This window comes from Sander lucioperca, chromosome 10 (genome assembly GCF_008315115.2).
Source record: "Sander lucioperca isolate FBNREF2018 chromosome 10, SLUC_FBN_1.2, whole genome shotgun sequence".
NCBI classification, from domain to species: Eukaryota; Metazoa; Chordata; class Actinopteri; order Perciformes; family Percidae; genus Sander; species Sander lucioperca.
The window spans coordinates 105,415-125,563 of NC_050182.1; the positions used below are offsets into that span (position 1 = coordinate 105,415).

The window sequence follows — 20,149 nt, forward strand, 5'->3', positions numbered from 1 at the left end:
CTTACATAAAAGAGATGTAAATCGTCTACAAAATAAATACTTTAAGGTTGCTGCCTCATCTGGTGACAACATCAAAACCAAGGGCTCCATCGTGTTGCTGTCGTGGAAATCCGCACTTACCATAGACAAAAGCAGTAAAGACTCAGGATAGATCAGGGGTCAATCACACGAAAGCCCAAAAACACATATCGGACATGTTTAAAGCAGTTGTGGAATGCCACCATCTTACAGATGTATGGAGGATGCACAATCCTACTTACACCTTCTTTTCCACACGTCACCTCACCCACTCCCGCATTGATTATTTTTTGTGCTCCAGTGAACATAAGGCAATGTTCCACACAATAGCAATAGAACCAGCAATCCTGTCTGACCACAATGCACTGATAACCACATTCCATTGTGATAGGTTAAGAGAAAGATCTAGAAGGTGGCAATTTAATAATTCCGTTCCCCAAAACACAGATTTTATTGTATTTTACTGTACATATCTGACCTTGAGGACTCTGTTCCAAAAATTCTTAAAATCTTTAACAAATTTGGCTCAATCTCCGGCTATAAAATCAATTGGAATTAAAGCTGCAAGCAGTGATGAACAGGCCCTCGCCTTCTTGCAGTCGGGGGTACTGGCAGACGCAACATCACATGTAGACCACACATTCTAAGTTTCATGTAAATCGGAATAACTTTTGCCAAGATACAACCGTTCATGTTTTAACAGCCACCTACAGGAAGTTGTTCCTCCATAACTTGCGCATTGTTTTAGCTATCAAAATTCTTTTGATAATTTTTCGTCATGAGGGTCAACAGATAATACCTGTAAAGATTCAAGAAGATTGAAATCACGGCCTAGGACGAGTTCGAAAGAATGTAAAACACCTGAAAAATGCATAATTAAAAATGGCCGCCTTCCGGTTGGGCGTAGCTAATGAAGGTAAATGGGAAATATGTCCACAATGATTAGAGTAATATGGGTAAGGCTGCACAATTAATCAAATTTTAATCACGATCACGATTTTGGCTTCCCACGATCAAATTCACATGATTGAGCGATATTTAAATTGCTTCATTCCGTTCATAGAACGCTCTGTATCAAAGTTTTTTTTTTCCAAAGCTCCGTAAACCACTCTCTGATCACGTGCCTCCATGAGCCAATCAGAGTTGTTGCCTGCACTGCGCAGTTTAGTTTAGATGTTGACAGTCACAGAGGACAGAGTAACGTGAGGAAAATTCCACAACAGATAGCAGTCGGTCATAAGTCGCCACGAGGTTTACCAGTTTACCAGTAAACACAACATTTTGTCCCGTCTGTGTTGTTTTTCAGACAACAGCAGTGACCAGTGCTAGTTTGAGTCTTTTAGCTTATAGCTTTAGCGGCAGACTGTTGTACGTCCCGCTGTTGGAATCCTACAGTGAAATACAGTCACACTACACCGTTTAGCTGTCAGCATTTTAGCCGTGTTTAATCCAGTTACTACTGTAGCTAACGGTAGGCTAACGTTAGCTGCTGTGTAACGTGTTATTAGGGTTTACTAGCGTGACATGCAGCGATGTTTCTGTTGCCTGTAACGTCTATTTTGGAGCATCAGAGCGCAACGCAGACATTTAAGTGGGACCGTAATCCGTATTGCTATTTCGTCCGGTAGATACCGGGCACCGGTGCCCTATTGGCACCAGATTTTAACATGCGCCGTTAACGTGAACAGAAAATTGCGTTGCCTGTATCTTTTCACGGCAAACGCGCATGTTTGGAAAGCGGTCGCACAACAGCTGAAATGGCATACTCCTTCAAGAAAGGAGGAATGTAGCACAATATGGATGTGAAAGCAGTTATAATTAGCCTATTTGACAATACAATTTGTTTTGGTTAAAATCAACAAATAATCGTGATAATTAATCGTGATCAATATATTGATCAAAATAATCGTGACTATCATTTTGGCCATAATCGTGCAGCCCTAAATATGGGTATTAAATCTGGTGAAGATCGGAGCAACTATGTCCAAGTTAAGGCCTTCCACGGATTAGGGGGCGCTATAGAGCCGACTTACAGGTATGGGCCAAATCGCTGTACAGTCTCGCAAAGCTCCCAGGTGTTTATGTGGGCGCCAATTTTTGTGAGTTTTTGTATGAATCAAACTTTATTTATATAGCACTTTACAGCAACCAGCAGGTATCCAAAGTGCTTAACATCAAAACCAAGAATAAAACACATATCATACAATAGAAAGAAAGAACATAGAAAACAGTAAAATCAGAAATAGTTACAAAGAAACAGAAGAATTAAATTGTCACACCACTGCTACGTATTAAAAGCCAGACTAAACAGATACGTTTTAAGTTTGGACCTAAAAAGAGCTACATCTGTAATAGTGCGAATATCAGGGAGTAACTTGTTCCAGAGTCTCGGGGCAGCAACTGCAAAAGCCTGGTCACCCCCCCGTTTATATCTAGACCTTGGCACTTCTAAAACTCGCTGGTTTGAAGAACGCAATGACCGGTTGTGCTCCCGCAAAGTTAAAATTTTGGACAAATACTCCGGGGCCAGACCATTTAAGGCCTTGAAAGCAAACAATAAAATCTTAAAATCTATTCTAAAACGCACAGGGAGCCAATGTAGGGTGTAGCGAACGGGAGTGATATGTGCACGTCTAGATGTGTTTGTTAAAAAGCGAGCAGCAGCATTTTGCACAAGTTGAAGACGTGAGATGGAGGTCTGATTCAGACCAACATAAAGAGCATTACAATAATCCAACCTTGAACTAATAAAGGCATGAATTGCCTTTTCTAGATCGTGCCTGTTGAGGAAAGGCTTAACTTTAGCCAGGAGACGAAGCTGGAAAAAGCTCATTCTAACAACATTACTGATCTGCTTGTCAAATTTCATGCTGCAATCAAAAGTAACCCCCAAGTTTTTGACAGCTGACCTAGTGTAAGATGCTAGAGCTCCCAAACTCAAAGCTGGACCATTTTGCGTGCCTGAAGTACTGAAAATAATACACTCCGTTTTATCGTCATTCAAATTAAGAAAGTTTTCTGAAAGCCACAGCTTAATATCAGTGATACAACTAAGCAGGGAGTTTAGTGTGACACTGTCATTTGCTTTCATAGGCAAATAGATTTGCAAATCATCTGCGTAACAATGAAATGACAGGTTATGCTTTCCTATAATAGCCCCTAAAGGCAGCATATATAAAGAAAACAGAATGGGGCCAAGAATTGAGCCCTGGGGAACCCCACAAGAGAGAGGAGCAGCTGATGAGAAGAGGTCACCAATCATGATAGAAAAGCTCCTATTAGCCAAATAGGAGCTAAACCACTCAAGTGCCGTGCCTCTGATGCCTACGCAATGCTCAAGGCGAGTGAGGAGGACTGCATGGTCCACAGTGTCAAAAGCCGCTGTGAGGTCCAAGAGCACTAAAACAGTAGGATTCCCGGCATCTACAGACAAGGCAATATCATTATGTACTCTCAACAGTGCAGACTCAGTACTGTGACGTGATCTAAAACCAGACTGAAATTTTTCAAACACAGAGTTCTGCTGTAGAAAGGCTTGTAACTGTATGAAAACAACTTTTTCCAAAACCTTAGAAAGAAAAGGCAGATGAGAGACTGGTCTAAAATTTGACAACACTGTGGGGTCAAGATTAGGCTTCGTAAGTAGGGGCCTGACCACAGCATGTTTAAAGGCAGCTGGGACAGAACCTAAACTAAGACAAGAATTAAAAAAAGTAAGAAGACTCGACCCAATGGTGCTATTAAAAACCTCCTTTACCATTCTGGCAGGAACAATGTCTAGGGGACCATTGGTGGGTTTCATGTGTTGTACAACCTCACTAAGTAACGTCAGAGAAACTGGTTTAAATTCCTCAAACACAGCTGAGTGTGCAGGAGAAGCAGGTACAAACACTTTAAAATTAGCACTGGCATTTTTCCTGACAGATGCTACTCTGCCGGAGCAGAGGTGCATTGATTTACAACAGTTAATAGTATTAAATAACACTCTAGGTTCATGGCAACTGCTAGCTATGACGGAAGAGAGATGGTGCATCTTCGCCACCTTCACAGCCTTCTGGTATGTGGCTAGACTGTCCCTTAATAAACCCAGTGATACATGTAAATTGTCCTTCTTCCATCTTCGTTCAGCTTGTCTGCAGTGTTGCCTAAGGGCCCTTGTGGTATCATTTAGCCAGGGGTCCGCCTTAGGTTTAATAGATTTAATCCGATGAGGGTCAATAGAGTCTAGGATTTCAGTGCATGTGGAGTGGAACACAGAGAGAATGTTATCTGGGGAAGAGGGAGATACCAGACCAAACTGTGAGCCCACAAACGCAGAAGAAAACTCTCCAGCTGAAGAGGAGGTGATGCAGCGGCGCCTAGAAGCTGAGGAGACAGGCTTAATAGCGGGTGGTGGAACACTGATCTCAAACCTGATGGGGAAGTGATCCGAGATACCAGTTTCTGTTATTTCTCCAAGAGAAACTGAAAGCCCATAGGAGATGATGAGATCCAAGGTGTGGCCTAGATGATGTGTCGGCCCTTCCACACATTGATAAAGGCCAAAAGAGTTCAAAAGTGTTTTAAAATCCTGAGAAAGGGGGTTTGAGGGACAACACACATGGATATTGAAATCCCCACAAACCAGGAGCTTGTCGTATTTAGGAACAACATCAGCTAAAAACTCAGAAAACTCACATATAAAATCCTTGTTGAGTTTTGGTGGGCGATAAACAACTGCACATAACACAGGAGAATCCAGGTCAGCCACAAACAGCTGAAGCTCGAAGCTATTATAAATGAGTGCAGGTAACAACCTGCATCTGTACTCATCTTTGAAGAGAGTGGCCAGCCCACCACCTCGACCTGACACTCTGGGCGAGTTGAGGAAAGAACAGCTGGGGGGGAGGAGCTCCGAGAAGGCGCTGTCATCACCTGGTTTCAGCCAGGTTTCCGTCAACAACAGAAAGTCCAGCATATTTGTCGTAAAAAAGTCATTCAATATAAAAGTCTTATTTGTGAGTGATCTATTGTTGATCAGCGCCATGCGAATCGGGCGCCTTTCAGTCTGTTGGGAAGCACGACTGAGCGGGCGGAGATTCCCATGCACGCAGCCTCGCTTGGAGCGCTTCCTGTTCCAGCAGCGGGAAGACGGGCACTCGGAGTCCGGTACAGTCGGCTGGAGCCACCGGTAACGGTGGACCGGAGAACGCCGCAGATTGCAACCGATGAACTCCGTGGGAAACCGGACACATGGATGGCCCAGATCGCGGGTGGAGGATGATGCCAGGTATGCTCTGAGCCGGACACGTACTCCTCCTCTCTTGCCGCGTCTCCTGCGGCGATTGTTGCAGAGCGGCAGACAGGGCTGACTCCGTAGAAAGGCAGGAATGGACGCCAGGAAGGGCGGCGGCGGCGTACCTGACTGACCGTCAGAGCCGTAGATTGGAACTTTCTCTGCAGACTTACATATAGTTAAAAGAGTCAGGTGGTCATACACCAGCAGCTGTGACACATTTCGAGTGACAAGCAATAGAAACAGGCAAATCAACAATAATCCCAGCAGAGGTAAGCGGCGAGACACACACAGCGGCGCCATCTTAGACTAGTATATATTGAGGCCGTCAAAAATGTGCCCAAGTGCTAAAAGCAATTAGGGGGCACTATAGAGCAACCATACCACTCCCAAGCCTAAATGTGAATTCAGATGAAAGAGTTTACTATTGTGCACATGGCTGCAAAATCTTGAGTTTTCGTGCATCCTAAAGTCCTCAAACAAGTGTTCATAAAATGAAGATTTTTACATGAAAACCAATATTTCAGAAATTATAGAATTTTGTAATTTTTTTCTAAAAATAGCACCATGTTCCCTCAAAAGTTGGTATATTAACTTATTACTTTTGTCCAATTTAAGGCGCACGTTAGGGGGCGCTATGGAGCCCCCTGGCAACGCCCGAGCCCAATCACTACAGAACTTTGCAATTTTCACCAGTTGTGACATGTGTGCAAATGTTTGTGAGTTTTCGTGCAATGCTAACCCCCTCAAAAATGCGACGAAGAATTGGGAAAAATAATAATAATCTGACCAAAAACAATAGGTTCCTTCGCACTTTCAGTGCAAGGCACCGTTGGGGCTCTACTAGACTAGGCAAGGTGTGATTTCTGTTTTTGTTTATTTGTTTGTTTTTGTTTTCCTTGAGAACACAGAGGGTGGGGGGTGGGAGAGGGTTGTTGTTCTTGTTCAATTGTGTTTGTCTGTTCTGTATGTTTAAAAATATAAAACTATTATTACTATTATAACCCTAGTTATATAAGCACAGGTGAAGCCCTCTACCTAGGGGCCCTGTCACTCCTATGCCGTCGCAGGAGAGGGCGTAGGATGTGTGATGCATGCCTTTAATACTGTGCTGGCTGCACAGATTCAAGTAGGCACATCCTGATTGGCCGGCTACGTTTATGCAAAGTTCAGTGGGCGAACGTAGTATTACCCTTATAGTCCAGTAGAGGGCTTCACCTGCAATTATAGAACTAGGGTTATAATAGCATAACATCCGTTATTTACAGTACAAACCTTGTCAGTGAACTATGAAGGCAGAAAAAAGAAAAAAAGTAATAATTGTTCATTACTCGTAATCAAGGTAACATTTTCAATAATAGTGATTCTGATTAATTCCAATTAATTTGGCATGCACTTAACATGGCTTAATTTTATTTTAATGAGAACTCAACTCTTGGCATTTGCTCACCACTGTTTTGGAAAAAGGAAATAGGAGTAACGGTGAATGAGTGCTGTACCAGGGTTTCTACAGGTTTTACCAAGTCAAATTTACAGTAAGACTTTTTAAGACCATTATGAATGAAATTTAAGACCTCTACCACGACATCAAAAACAAAGTCAGATGTCAGAGTCTGGAAACATTGTCTAAAACAATTCCCTGATTTCCTCATTGGCATTATAGGACTGATGTCTAGATTGGCTGCAATATAAGTTGTATGTTGGTCTCATTTGTAGTCGTAATACAGTGAATTATATTTGGACTAGCGACAGAAAGAACTACAACACCACGGAATTAAAAAAAAACATTGTAAAGCGCTCTGGGAACATTTCAATGAGCATTAGAGGTAGCGTTACATGGATGTAGGAAAATTAAGATCCGTTAAAAATGATTTAAAACCTAGAACAATACTTAAGCAAATTTAAGACTTTTTAAGGCCTAATAAATTAGATTTTTAAATTTTTGACTTTTTAAGACCCAGCGGAAACCCTGTGTACAGTGGACCTATTCATATTTCAAAAAGTAGTCTCGCATTGCCAGACATGTCTCCACAGCGCTGCGGAGCAAGGTCTGGCCCCTCCACACACACACTCCTGGATAGATGAAAAATGGTCAGGCTTTTTTGCATTTCTTTAAACCAATCACAATCATTGTGGGTGGCGCTAATATCTGGTCCCAAATATGGTGGATCTTTAAAAGTCTCAGAAAGGAACTTGTTTTGGGGGAACATTGACACCCGCGAAAGAAAACGCCACATACAATTCTTAATGAAGTTAAATGTTCACACAATACAGTAACGTGAGCTATATAAATTACCTGGATATAAGACGGAATTTGCTCTTACCAGTGATCGACATGGGTATTTTGTCCAGAGCAAATCCCAGCCAATAGGTCCCAAAATGTCCCAGTTAGAGAGTAAATGCTGTAAACATATTCTTTATAAATCTTTTTTTAATTATTTCCCAAAAGAACCAAGCAGGCCTGCCTTGTTGCACGATCCAAATCTTCTTCAAAACTTGCCATTTTCAGCGCATAACGTTGCTTGGTAGTTCGGAAGTTCCAGTTGCTGTTCATCAAATTGACCAGAGTATAGAATGTAAACACAAAGAAAGCGGAAGGTAAGGGACATCCGGCGGAACTGCCATGCCTAAACTATTGGTCAATCCAGACTATTCGAAAAGTAATGATACATATTTAGAAAAGTAACTGATAAGTATTTGAAGAAACTTTAAAGTGTTAAATTTGAGAATGGATTTGGTGGCCGTTACCTTGTATTGTTTTAAATGGGGAAATTAGTTTTTTTGTACTAATCAGTAACTTGCTAATTAAAAACCTTAAAAACTAACATGAAAAAGAATCTTGATAGATTTGTGTATCGTGATTCTGCCTGAAAAAATGTAATATGATGTTTTTGCCCACCCCTAGTCCCAACTCCTACGCACATTAAATATGTTAGAGTTTGCACCTCAGTCTCTGTATGAAAGGGGTATTAGTTACTGTTGCTACGCCTGTCAAGAAATGAATCCTAGTGCAGAAAATATGAGGCTTACAATGATCAGTGGCTGTTTTGCGCAATGGATCCTTACACAATGGATCCTTGATGTCAGACAGACACCACAAATTTAATATATTCTAATATTGAAGTTGTTTGTCTGACAAGTAAGTAACTGCCAAAAAGTTAGTGTTTAAGTCGAAGTTATGACTTGCAGGGAATTTGCTGCACCTAAAGGCCGTTACAGACCAACCAGATGGCCGACCTTTGGCAGAAAAGGCAGTTGGACTGATCAGTCTCCCCGAGTTGGTCAAAAAAGTGCCTCGGAACACACCAAAGCGACGAGACGTAATACGTCTCCATAACAGCAGGCGGCGCTAATCTGTATTGTCGCCCAAAAAATGAAAACCGGCAGCTGATTGGATGAACGCGGGTCTGGCTGCTGCTTCCGGATTTTGGATTTTTCAACCAGCCATTAATGGCGACTAATTCAGAATACGATTTCATATTGTACTAAAATAGTTCACCGAAACGTGTTTCTGAAAACATTTTAAGCGAGAAATAGGCCATGCTGTTGCTGAATCTGTCTTCATTTCAGATCGACAAAGGTCAGTTTAAAAGATTTTCGTCAGATTTTGAGAGGCTTAGTCACGGTCATCCCGCTTGCCATTTCCAGGTGAGTCCCGACTGCCCTGTCTCCGACTGAGCATGTCAGGTTGGCCAAAATGAAGGCCGACAGCTCCTCCAACGGACGACGGCACGGAACACACCGAACAGACTTGAGTCACTGACCTCGCCAGACTGTCCAACGGCCGATTATCGGCCCGGTGTGTAGCTGCATTTATTCTACATCAGGCTGCAGAATGACAGATGTCACTTAGCCATTTACAGTTCAAATTAGAAGTAGAAGTTCAAAAAAGCCAATGTTAAATGCAAAGGGTGGCAGCACAGAGAAAAGCAGAAGGAGGTAGTTAGGAGGAAGGATTGTGGGTCTCTAAATGGATCACTTACGGTTTCATCTGTACAGATGGAGTGGACTTGGGTGCCGAACATCACAGAGGTAAAGATGAGGAAGAGGAGACCCTCAAAGCACAGGAGTATGAGCAGGATGACTGTTGCTGGAGGAGAGAAGGAACTGCACTCTGGGAGATGAAGAGACATGGAGGAAGAGAAGTGAAGGGCCAAAAAAAAGAGGACCATATGAGGAACTGTAATACACTACAATAAAATAACCAACTGCACTTTACTGTTAACCCATCTGCAACATTACAATTAGGATGTTAAGCATTGAAACAGTTATGTCAACAGGTGTCCCCACTGCTAAGGGTGTTAATCGTAAAGGGGGAAGGGTGGTGGGTAGTAGGCATGGATGCAACGTTAATGGCGGTGCCCCGTTTATTCGTAGGAGTTGCTCAGTGGCACAGCCATCAAAAAAGTTTCTAAGCTGGGCGCGTTAGCCCAGTTGGTAGAGCGGGCGCCCATATAAAGAGGTTTACTCCTCGACATAGTGGGCCCGGGTTCGACTCCGACCTCTGCCCTTTGATGCATGTCATTCCCCCCCCTCTCTCCCCTTTCATGTCTTCAGCTGTTCTGTAAAATAAAGGCCTAAAATACCCAAAAAATAATCGGAAAAAAAAGAAGAAAAAAAAAAAAAGTTTCTAAGCTTCCAGGTTTACTTCCGTTAGAAGTGACCACTGACTATGCGCACTAGTGTTTGTCTCGCTGGCCCTGCCTGCGAGTTCCCACTTGTTCCATATGCTTTACATTGTGGTGACATCACAGGTTTTAAAATCGCTTTTCCTGGCTCAATTTAAGTTCTCAAACATAAAAAGTCACACATTTCAAAATAGAAAGAGTCATAGCTGACCTTGTTTGCAGTTGGAGGTGACCTGGCAGCAGTTTTAGGGTTGTTTCACACTGGCTGCGTCGCGTGAGCATGGCGTTTCTATTGCGTGTCAGTTGCGTGGCGGCTGCGTGGATTTTCACACCAGAAACGTGTCTGATGCGGTGCTGCTGCTGCTGTTTCCCATTGATTTACTGTACTCAAGCAGTAGTATACTTCATGTTAAACATAAATATATACTGATTTGATTACAGCAAAGACAACGTCGGCAGTATTGACGGCAAAATAGGCTACAAAATATCTTGTTCTGTATTGACAGGTGCAATATTTGAAAATCGATAATTATTATTTTTTTAAATTACATTTATATCTGCATTTATGTCAAAACCTAGAGACTTTTAAACATCAACATGCCATTTATTAATATGTATTTGTGTCAAAATGTCATATAAACATCTTTTCCTATTCTATTTTGAATGGAAACGCTTCCAACACGCTTGCGTGTCGCGTGAAAAATAGGCGTTGGTTCTATTTCTAGCATGCACGCGTTTTTGGTGCGGCTTGAGTCGCGCCTGAGACGTGTGTGTCACGCAGGCAGTGTGCAAGGTCTAACCTGTTAACATGGGAGCCGAAATAAAAACAGACACGCCATGCAGCTTAGACGCTCATGCCACGCAGCCAGTGTGAAACGGCCCTAACACACATCTCTAACAATGGTGGTCTATGGTTAAAATTGTTTCCGCACAGGGATTTTTCGTTGCAATACCACCAGTGGCTACTGGACAAAATCAGTGGAGCAGCCGAGCGCTGTATGTGGGGCCTGGTAGTAGGGTAGTGTTTGGGATCAGGAGGTTTAGGTTGGAATGTTAAGCTAGTAAGAAAATGTGTGTCTATATGTTTTAAAACACATACAAAGGGAAACTTTTAGAAAATAAATTTAGAAAAAAAACAGCCAGATGTTGGCTGCAGAAAAACCTTGGATTGAGTGGGGTGGGGGGACTGTAAATCAAATGTAAAATTTCCATTGTTTTTTTTAATGTAGTGGTCACACTAAAGACACTTACTCACAAAAGAAAATTACAATGGAAATTAAAGCTGCTCCCAGTCGACGCAGCCGTGTATTTCTGTGACCGTCGGACACTGCACACAAGATTTAAATGAATTCCCTCGATATAGTGCATAGCGTTGGAAATGACATTTAAAATTCGGCACCACTTTCTTTGTCCACTATTTATACATCATGTTGCTGTATATCACGTTTAAACTACATCATGTAAATTTCAGGTGAATCTGATGATTTTTGTCAGGGTTATTTCCTGTTGCATGTAGGTGGGGCTATGACTATAACTCATTGACTTGTTCATGCTCTCAGGCCTGGTCTCTAATTAAGCATAAACAATTTGGGGCAGATTGGAGATTGATGTTGGTGGTGATGGCGCAGTGGATATGACACATGCCTTTGGTGTGGGAGACCCGGGTTCGAATCCCACTGCGATACATCAACCAATGTGTCCCTGAGCAAGACACTTTAACCCCTAGTTGCTCCAGAGGAGTGTGACCTCTGACATATATAGCAATTGTAAGTCGCTTTGGATAAAAGCGTCAGCTAAATGACATGTAATGTACACTCTAGTTACAAACAACTACCTGTTTTGCGGCATTATATGGTAATTTGATACCTAGCCACTTCTAGCATACTTCTTTGAAGTTTTGTACGGGGTGCTATTGAGCCTGGACTAACATCACGTACAACATCATGAAAGATTTGGGGCAGATCGGACGATGTATGTTCGAGTTACAACAACTTTCTGTTTCATGATGTAATGTTGAAGTTCGCCGTGCCGCCACAGCGACGCTCTTTGACAAAAAAATCACAATCTCCAAATTGAAGCATCATCAAGGTCTTAAGGCTTTCCTGAACACTTCTGAAGTGGATCTGGTCAATCCGTTAGGTAGAGGACATCAAAGTGTAACGACTGTAACTTACTGTTGCCAGTAGGGGGCGCTATGATATCTTGATATTGATATGTACATGTCTTCAGGCCAGGACCTTTATCAACCCTGAGCAGTTTGGGGCAGACTGGACAATGTAAAGTCTAGTCACTAACCGCTTCCTGTGTCATGGCGAAACATGAAAAATCAGCACAACACACACCTTTTATGTCATGTTGCTGTATATCATGTTTAAACCAGACCATGTAAATTTCAGGTAAATCGGATGATTTTCGTCAGGCTTACTTCCTGTTGCCAGTAGGTGGCACATTAACTGTAGCCCAATTCAGGGGTTGCAGCCTTCCAGGCTGCACTAATAGACTGATTGCGTCACACCAGCGTGACGAAGGCTGTCCCATTTCATTTATTTTCGAAGGCTCCTTCAAATGCGGTCCATAAATGCGACCTCCTTTTACAGAATTCTGAGGATGCAACTGTTGTATCCTTCGCAGCCAGGATTCCCAGCATTCATTTCAGCATTCAGCAGAAAGGCAGCTGACAAAGTTCTTTTTTCACCCACAAGTTTTGTAATATTTCATCATTAAATTCACTTCCGAGAATGTTTCATGGTGTTTTAAGACCCCAACATCTCCTTCCAGGCAGCGCTGCCTGAAAGGAGACATTGGGGGCTTAAAACACCGATAAACGTTTCATGCGAAACATTAACTGTGTAGATGTCAAATATAGGCAGTGTTATAAAAACTGATGGCAAATAGAAGATTTGCTTCGGAGTTGAGGAGCTCCATAACGCCAGCTAGCTCTGCGGAGGTAGCTAGATATCTGGCCAGCTTGTCCTGCCCGTTGTGTGCGGACTGGAGCTCTCTCCTGGTCTCGTAGATGTCATGTGCATGACAGTTTATTTATTTATTTCCTTGTAGACTTGTAAAGAAATTAGTACATGTATTTGAATTAGACTCAATATTCCAGTTTATAAGTATTGTTATTGTTACGGTAACTTAATGTTAACATATCGATAAACATTATTCGCTTTTCCTTACCGTTACATAAATACATATTTTAGTGTTTCTGTATGGCAGATAGACAGTTGTAACGTTACATAAAGTGATAACGTTAATTGAGACAAAAGCTTATAAATGTTAATTTATTATCGGTTACTTTAATACACAGGGACAGTTCACATTATGGCTTCCCCTAGCCCGTCTGTACAAGAGGAGGAATACACGTTTAAATGTAGGTATTGGGATTTAACTAACTCGAATAGCTAACTAACGATACAAATGTTTAAAAAAAAGCTTGATACCTCACACTTTTGTTTTAAAAATGTACCCCTAACGTTACTGTAGCTCAGCCACCCACATCTGAAAATGAAACTTTTAAGGCCTTCATTATCAAAACTCAGTGTTTAAACTTGACTTGTATCTAATGTCAGTAACATTAACGGTTAAAATTAAACATTTTAATTTAATTCTAATTTTAATGTTACATGGCTAACCTGAACTATGTTATTTTGCTAAGCTGCTTTTTGTTTGCTTTAGTGGTGCGAAAACACAACTGATTAAAGCTGCAAGCAGCGATGGACGGGCCCTCGCTCCTCTGCACGCGTCAGGGTTACCGGCGTTTGCCGCTCCTTGCGACCGTGCATTTGCGCGTCACTCAGACACTGCAAATCGTCACCAATGAAAAGGGAACTCCCTGCTGAGTTCAATGATACCTCACACAAGACTCTACGTCATACAGTTCATTAGCTGTGACAGGGGGCGTGGCCAAAGCATAGGGGTCGGGGCAAACCTTTACCAATTTAAAAGAAAGTCTCTGCTGAGTTCATTGATACCTCACATAAGACTCTACCTTAAATGGGTCACCACTTATGAAAGGGGACGTGGCTTAAGCATAGGGGGGCAGAACAAACCATCACGAATGATTAAGGAACTATCTGCTGAGTTCAATTATACCTCACACAAGGGTCTACCTTAAATGGTTAAAATGTTATGAAAAGGGGCCGTGGCTTAAGCATAGGGGGCAGGCCAAACCATCACCAATCAAAACCAAAATCTCTGCTGAGTTCAATGATACGTCACACAATACTCTAGTCTTGTGTGATGTATCATATACGTATCAAGTCAGTTATGAAAGGGGGCGTGGCTTAAGCATAAGGGGCGGGTCAAACCATCACCAATGAAGAAGGAACTCTCTGCTGAGTTCAATGACACCTCACACAAGACTCTACCTTAAATGGGTCACCAGTTATGAAAGGGGCATGGCTAAAGCATAGGGGGCAGGGCAAATCATGACCACTGAAAAGGGAAGCCTCTGCTGAGTTCAATGATACCTCACACAAGGGTCTACCTTAAACAGTTAAAATGTAATGAAAGGGGGCGTGGCTAAGCTTAAGCATAGGGGGCGGGCCAAACCATCACCAATGAAGAAGGAACTCTCTGCTGAGTTCAATGACACCTCACACAAGACTTAAATGGTTCAAATGTTATGAAAAGGGGCATGGCCTGAGAAAGTGGGCATTGTTAAAGTATAGGGGGCGGCTCAGTATCACATGTCGATCACACATTATAAGTTTCATGTAAATCGGATGATGTTTGTCATATAAGGCGCATTTCCTGTTGCCAGCGGGGGACGCTATGACCAAAAGTAAATATTGGCCTGTAGATGTCCTCAGACCTGGACCCTTGTCAATCGTCGGCAGATACAAGAACGTGCACTCAAGTTACAAGAACTTCTTTGTTCATCACTAAACACTCAAAATGGGCGCCACACCACGCCCACACCGTCTGACGAAAAGTTTTTCTTTTAATAACTTTTCATCTCTAAGGTGTTGAGATGGTACAGACCAAATTAGAAGTCCATCGGATGAAATCGGAGTTCGTTGAAGTATAGCACGTATAGTTTTGGGCCTACTTCCTGTTGCCAGTAGGGGGCGCTATGACTTTGAGTCAATTTTGTCCGGTAAATGTCCTCTGAGTTAGAGTCTTATGAATCCTGAAAAGTTTCGAGCCAGTTGGACCATAGACAGTATATAAGAATGGACCAACAGATCCCGTTGCTCTGGACGGAGACCAGTGAAGGCCATTAGAAGCACTTTTCCGGTGAGCGCCGAGCATTACTGCGCAGCCTCCAACTGAGAGGGACGACGTAAATGTGACGTGAGCAACCTGTCTGAAAGTTGGAAGTCTTCTGGTAGCTGTGCCAAGAGAAATCATTCCCAATCTTGCAGAGACGGAGAGCGTAGGTATATGTAAGGAAATAACATGGACACAGGCTAATTATTGCTAACTAAAATGCTAGTTAACATTAGTAATTAAACTTAAACAGCTAATGTAAGTCAAAACTGTCTGCGAGCTTCTCCTGTACTATACGGTAATTCCTCTACTATGCGACAGTAAGTCCCGTGGTTATGACACAATCGTTAGCCTATTTTTACAAAAACGTCTGCTACGGAGCCATAACGTGAGGTACAAGGTAATGGAGCCTTTTATACATTGTCGTGTTTCTTTAGAAATAAACAATGGACAAATAAAGTCTTTAAACGCTTCAGATGTAAAGTAATTCACTGTCAAAGTGACGTCAAAATGAATGGCAGTCAATGGAATGCTAACGGGGGGTGAGTGCTTATTAGCATCAAAATGGCGCCATAGGAGGTTCGGGTTGTGAGGAGAAGCTTGTACACTCAAGTTACACCCACTTCCTGTTTTGATGGCGAAACGCACAAAATGGCCGCCCCGCCACGGCCATGCCCTATGACGAAATTTTTTTCTTTTAAAAACTTTTCATCATTAACGTCTTAAGATGGTACTGACCAAATTTGAAGTTGATCGGATGAAATCTCTAGGAGTTCGTTAAAGTACGACATGTGGAAATGGCCAAAATCGGACTAATTTCAAACTTTCAATTAAAAATAGTGGACTTCCTGTTGGGTTTATGGTATGGCTACAATGACGTTTACCGGCAATTTCCACTGGATGTGGAACGTCTGCGGAACGTCTCCGGAACGTCGACGGAGTCATTAGGTTTCCATTAAAGTCAATGTGTGTATTTCCACTGACTGCAGAACGTCTGCGTCCCTACTCCGTCCCAGTTCCGTCAGTCCGCAGCCCTCCGGAGCAGATACGCAGAGCTTCTATTTTTGACGGACGACGGAGAGCTCCGTAGCAATTCAGCACAATTCAGATTGTGCGGGATAGGAAGTCGAGCACAGAAACAAAATAAAACATCCGGTTACTTTTCAAAATAAAATACACCCTGCTCACGGCAGGTCATTTTCCCTGCACTACACCTTGAAAGCACAGCACAGAGTTGTTTCCCCTCTACTCCTCTGGATGGAAACAAACTGTTGTTGATTTTGTGGTTCTGTTTATAGAAACTGCATCCTGTTATATCGCGCGAACATTCGTCAATTCGCGAGATCTCGTGGTTGGCTAGCCGCAGCCGTTACGCAACAAATCCGGACCTGGTGGGTATTGACGGACTGCAGAGCACGCAGCCGTTCCGCAGCGGAGCCGGTTCGCAGACGTTCTGCATCTTGTGGAAATCCACGGTTATTGTACGTCTTGACATGTTACATATGTGTACCAAGTTTCGTGAGTCTACATTAAACGTACTGCAGGGGCTCAATTTTTTTTTAACTTTGTAGGGGGCGCTAGCGAGCCATTTTTGTGTGCCTATTCCCGAAACCCTTAAAATACGTAAATTTTCACCAGACTTGATTCGACCGCCAATTTTGGTGAGTTAAGCCCCTCAAAAAGGCAATTAATTTGCCGTAATAATAATAATAATAATAATTCCTTCAGTTCCAATAGGGCCTTCGCCACAGTCGGCGCTCGGGCCCTAATAATTCCTTCAGTTCCAATAGGGCCTTCGCCGCTGTCGGCGCTCTGGCCCTAATTAAAGCTGCAAGCAGCGATGGACGGGCCCTCGCGCGCCAGGGTTACTGGCGGACGCCGCTCCTTGCGACCGTGCATTTATCACTCAGACACAGCAAATCGTCACCAATGAAAAGGGAACTCCAAGCTGAGTTCAATGATACCTCACACAAGACTCTACATCATACAGTTCATTAGCTGTGAAAGGGGGCGTGGCCAAAGTATAGGGGGTGGGCCAAAGTTTTACCAATAAAAAAGGAAGTCTCTGCTGAGTTCATTGATACCTCACATAAGACTCTACCTTAAACGGGTCACCATTTATGAAAGGGGGCGTGGCTTAAGCATAGGGGGGCGGGCCAAACATGACCAATGAATAAGGAAGTCTCTGCTGAGTTCATTGATACCTCTGATAAGACTCTACCATAAACAGGTCACCATTTAATAAAGGGGGCGTGGCTAAGCACAGAGGGAGCATATGACAATGTACACTGTAGTTACAGCCACTTTCTTGTTCATCGCTCAACACTCAAAATGGCCGCCATGCCACGCCCACACCATTTGACGAAAAGTTTTTCTTTTAATAACTTTTCATCTTTAAGGTGTTGAGATGGTACAGACCAAGTTTGAAGTCCATCGGATGAAATCTCTAGGAGGAGTTCGTTAAAGTATAGCACCTTGACTTTTAGGCCTACTTCCTGTTGCCACTAGTAGACTTTAAGTAAATATCGGCCTTTATTTGTCCTCAGGGTTGGACTCTTATGAATCCTGAAAAGTTTCGAGCCAATTGGACAATGTACACTCAAGTTACACCCACTTCCTGTTTCGATGGCGAAATGCACAAAATGGCCGCCCTGCCACGGCCATGCCTTATAACGAAAAGTTTTTCTTTTAATAACTTTTCATCTTTAACGTCTTAAGATGGCATAGACCAAATTTGAAGTTGATCGGATGAAACTTCCTTCGGACTTCCTGCTGGGTTTAGGGTATGGCTCCAATGAGCTTTTTTGTACGTCTTGACATGGTACATATGTGTACCAAGTTTCTTGAGTGTACGTTAAACGTACTGCAGGGGCTCAATTATTTTTTGAACTTTGTAGCTAGCGAGCCATTTTTTTTGCGCCTATTCCCGAAACCCTTAAAATATGTAAATAATCACCAGGATTGATACGACCGCCAGTTTTGTTGAGTTTTCAAGTATGTTAAGCCCCTCAAAAAGGCAATTCATTTGCCGTAATAATAATAATAATAATTCCTTCAGTTTCAATAGGGCCTTCGCCGCTGTCGGTGCTTGGGCCCTAGTAATTCCTTCAGTTTCAATAGGGCCTTCGCCGCTGTCCGCGCTCGGGCCCTAAATATGTTGTTTGTTTTAGGGATCATACTGCTTTACTTATAAAAATGAGGTCTGAAAATGACCATTTATTCACTGGGGCCAAACACGCAAGGTTGTAACCCATTTGTAAAATCTTATTTTGATCATCTTGCCCTTAAGGTTACAGTGAAACTAGCCCTCCCCCTATTCAAAGCCCACTATAATAAGACAGCCAGTAGATGGGGCAATATACCCTTTTCCCTTGCATTCATGTGTGATAAATGATTTTCTTGTCTTTCTTTTTCTCTCTGTGATTAGGACAATTCTGGAGAAAACGGGCCTGTAGGGAAAAGTGACCGCCCTGCAAGCCCAACAAACTCCTCAAATTTTCCTTTGCATTCATGTGTGATAAGAGATTTTTTTTGTCTTTCTTTTGCTATCTGTGATTAGGACAATTCTGGAGAAAGTGACCTGCAGGGGTCTTGGTGTCCTCCCCCAGGGAAATTTTGGGCATTAAACACTTCATTTTCTGCATTCTGACACATTTTTATGCACCAATTTACGGTGGAAACACCTTTATTTAGCCTATGCGAAGAAAAAAAAAACAGATGACAATTCAAAACTTATCCAAATTATAATGGAAAGTATGTTACGTGCCATTGCACATTTTTCAGTGGGTATATGGAAATTCTACAGCTTTCTTAGTGGGTATGCTGCGTATACCTGCGTATCACGTAGGCTACACCGCTAAGTCAAAGCAGCAAGTAGCATTGAGTGGATCCAAATCACCAAAAGTCAAAGCCGCAAGCAGAGATGAGCGGGTTTGTAGCTTCACAAAGCTGAGCAAAACCACTTCAGATGCTTTAATGCGCCATAGAAACCAACCACACACCTGTTTCATCACCTACAATAGATGCAGCAAGTCCCGCCATTTTGCCCCCTTTATATGATTTTAACAAAACTTGGAACGTACGTTCAAGTTGTAGTGTTAAATGTCTCCATCAATTTTAGACAGGATTGCTATGGCAGAACTTGAGCAAGGCAATTCCCCTAGCCCCACCCTTTAGGAAGTTCTTTGATTGATGGCGGTCATGTTTTATGTCGCATCTTACTCATTTATAGTAGAAATGTGTATTTCAGTCCCGCAAGGCCATATACCAATTTTGGTCTTGACAGAATCAAAATTGACAAAGTTCTATTCATTTAACCGTTTTTTTCACATTATGCAAATTAGCAAAATACCATCATGGCAGACGTTTATGGTCCAAAAGGCTTTTTTGACCATATTTTTGCCTCACCCACAAAGCAACCAGCATGGTGGGTGACCTAAGGCACCCCTCAAACAGCCTCTTGAGCCTCCTGCCATTTGGGAGAAGGTACCAGAGCATCCGATTCCCCAGGCTGTCAGGAACCTCCCCTCTCTCTCTCTCCCCCCCCCCAATCAGGATCAGCACCGGCCACTTTATAATAAAGACATTCAGGAACTCTTACTTTTATATTGCACATTTCACTATCTTTATCTTTGGTGTTCTGTACTGTTTAATTTTGCCTTACATTTGCACTATTTAGAATGTATTACTGTATTGTACATATTACTTATCTTTTAAATTGTAAATACAACTTATCTTTTTTTATCTTATTTGTAGATATTTCCTATATTTCTTGTAATGTTGTTGGACGTGTCGTTTTTGCAATGGTGGGTCAGATAGAAACGTATTTTCAATTGCTCTATGTCTGGCACATATTGCAGAATTGACAATAAAGTTTACTTGACTAGAAATGTGTATCTCAATCCCGCAAGGCTGCATACCAATATTGGTGTTGATAGAATTTACAAAGTTCTATTCATTTGACTGTTTTTCACATTATGCAAATTAGCAAAAAATCCACCATGGCGGACCTTTATGA

At 42.4% G+C, this 20,149-nt stretch overlaps 1 protein-coding gene across 4 annotated transcripts in view; it reads right to left on the reverse strand.

Moving 5' to 3' along the window:
• The window catches only part of LOC116042167 (palmitoyltransferase ZDHHC3-like), a 113,311-nt gene that overhangs the window by 17,349 nt on the left and 75,813 nt on the right, over nucleotides 1-20,149 (reverse strand). For 3 of the 4 annotated variants that reach the window (XM_031288288.2, XM_031288289.2, XM_031288291.2), the window contains exon 6: nucleotides 9,277-9,407. The exons of the other annotated variant lie outside the window; for it this stretch is intronic. In XM_031288288.2, the coding sequence (XP_031144148.1) occupies nucleotides 9,277-9,407 (131 nt within the window). The remainder of the gene's footprint in view (nucleotides 1-9,276; nucleotides 9,408-20,149) is intronic. 4 annotated transcript variants of the gene reach the window in all.